This window comes from Myotis lucifugus, unplaced genomic scaffold (genome assembly GCF_000147115.1).
Source record: "Myotis lucifugus unplaced genomic scaffold, Myoluc2.0 scaffold_167, whole genome shotgun sequence".
Lineage (NCBI taxonomy): Eukaryota > Metazoa > Chordata > Mammalia > Chiroptera > Vespertilionidae > Myotis > Myotis lucifugus.
Window position 1 is genome coordinate 2,075,047 of NW_005871215.1, and position 2,011 is coordinate 2,077,057.

Below are 2,011 nucleotides of genomic sequence, written 5' to 3' on the forward strand. Positions count from 1 at the left end.
TTCTCTCTTAAGGCTGCCTTTCCCCAGGAATTCTTTATTTTTATTGCTAACACTATTATAGATGTCCCCCATTTGCATGCCCCCTTTAGCCACCCCTCTACCTCCCCCCTCCCAACTCCCATCACCACACTGTTGTCTGTGTCCTCTTTTTAAATGCAAATGGTCCATGGGAAAGGTCATATCTTAAGGTCCCACAAGTCTTAGCAAGGGACTAGTTGCCAGCCAGCTGGGATCAAAGGAGGGGTAAGGACTCCTAGGGAGGGGGAGGAGGAGGGGAAGCCCAGGAGAGAAGGGCTGTGATGGGAGACCAGAGGCACCCAAGGTGATGGCATTCCAAAGGGCTGGTCCCATGGAAATACACTTCCATAAACCTCCTGCCTACATCACAATTAAGAAAAACGCCACAACACACAGGGCCCTATTTTCCATACTTGAACATTCACTCCTTTATCTATTCAGGCATTTATTTCATTCCATCCGTGCACCAGCTAACAAACATCTAATAGTACTCATTTGTGCTCAGCATTCATTCTGAGGTATCTAAAAACATTTTTACATGAGTAATAAAGAGCCCAGAACAAGTTCTATGCACTGGCGAGGTTGTAGAGTGATGGAAGACCGTGGGGAAAATTTTAGGCTTTTCTCTGCACTGATTCTCAGAGCAAGTCACTCTGCCTCTGAGCTTTGCCCCTAACGTAGGCACATCCATCATACCTTCCCTGCCCACTCCCAGGTTGTTGTGAGAATCAAAACAGGTGCTGAAGGTGAAAGCACTTTGACAGTATGAAGAGGGATAAGATACAGTGGGGCCTTGACTTACGAGTTTAATTCGTTCCGAGACCGAGCTCATTAAGAAGCTCCTTAAGGAGCTCGTTAACTCAAATTACTCTATCAACTCAATGCAAAAAATCGGCGGAGAGACAGCTGGTATCTCAAAAAATTCGTTAGTCGGGACACCCGTAAGTCAAGGCCCCACTGTACTTAACACTGTTTTTAATCCTTCCTTTCCCACATTTAATCTGGAGTTGTGGCCACATGGGACAGCCCTTCCATAGAGTTAATAACTAAGAAATATATTTTCTGAGCCTCTGTGTGTTCCGGGTACTGTGATGGGCTGCAGAAATGAAGAGACAAACGGTAGTCTCTGCTCTCAGCAGCTCCTTCAGTGCTGAGGGAGCGATGGGGTTTGAACAGAAGGGTCAGAGTGCTATCCTCGCACTACACCACCTGGAGGGTCAGGGGAGGCTTCCTGGAGGAGGTGGGAAGGCTCACTATTGACTGAAATCTGGCTTTACACATTATACTCGTGTGCCTGCACTCCACAGGGGGAGACTTGGAATACTCTCTCTGATGCTCTGGTGAGGTTGCGGTCCCTCAGTACTACCCAGAGGGTCTGTAACCCAAGGGCCTAGCAGCTACCCACAGTGATGCTATTCCTTCCCTCCTCCCAGGATCCTCAAGGAGCAAGAAGACACAGTGAGGGAGGACACCATCCAGGTTGCCCGCCTGCCAAGAAAAAATCCTGCTGTGGCTGAAAGGCACCGCCTCCGCCTCTCCCCCGGGCCTGGCTCACAGGCCCACCTGAATGCTGCACGTGGCTCCGGCACAGGTGCTCCCGCCAAGGCCGGCCCAGACCTCTGTCCTTGACAGGGACTTGCCTTCCCCAAAGAAAGGGGAGCACCTCCACTCAGGAGAGCTGCTCTTGGAGCACCTTAGAGTCTTTCCTCTTCCTTCTTTCTCTAGATCCCAGATGCCCAATCCTTTCCCTCCCTCCCCCCACCTCCAGCTTGGCTTCCTGGGGAAAGAAACAGATGGGCTTTCCCAGAGAAGCCACCACGTGCCTTCTCCACCCCCTTTCTCCCCCCAACCCCCTTGCCTTTAAGAGCCTCAGCAATGCAGTTGCCATGGTAACTGTGCAGGGCCGACTTGCTGCTTCCTGCAGGCCACAGATATAGCACCTGGGCAATGAATGCCAGGGTGGCTGGTCTGGCTTTGGCTCCTGTTCTCTGGA

The 2,011-nt window shown here is 51.1% G+C and overlaps 1 protein-coding gene across 1 annotated transcript in view; it reads left to right on the plus strand.

The window, feature by feature from the left end:
- Positions 1 to 1,658, plus strand: part of CRACR2A (calcium release activated channel regulator 2A) — a 133,069-nt gene extending 131,411 nt beyond the window's left edge. Inside the window, 2 exon segments of the mRNA XM_023759955.1 lie at positions 1,452 to 1,501; positions 1,504 to 1,658. Of these exon segments, the coding sequence (XP_023615723.1) occupies positions 1,452 to 1,501; positions 1,504 to 1,535 (82 nt within the window). The 3' untranslated portion in view covers positions 1,536 to 1,658.
- The last annotated feature ends 353 nt before the right edge of the window (positions 1,659 to 2,011 follow it).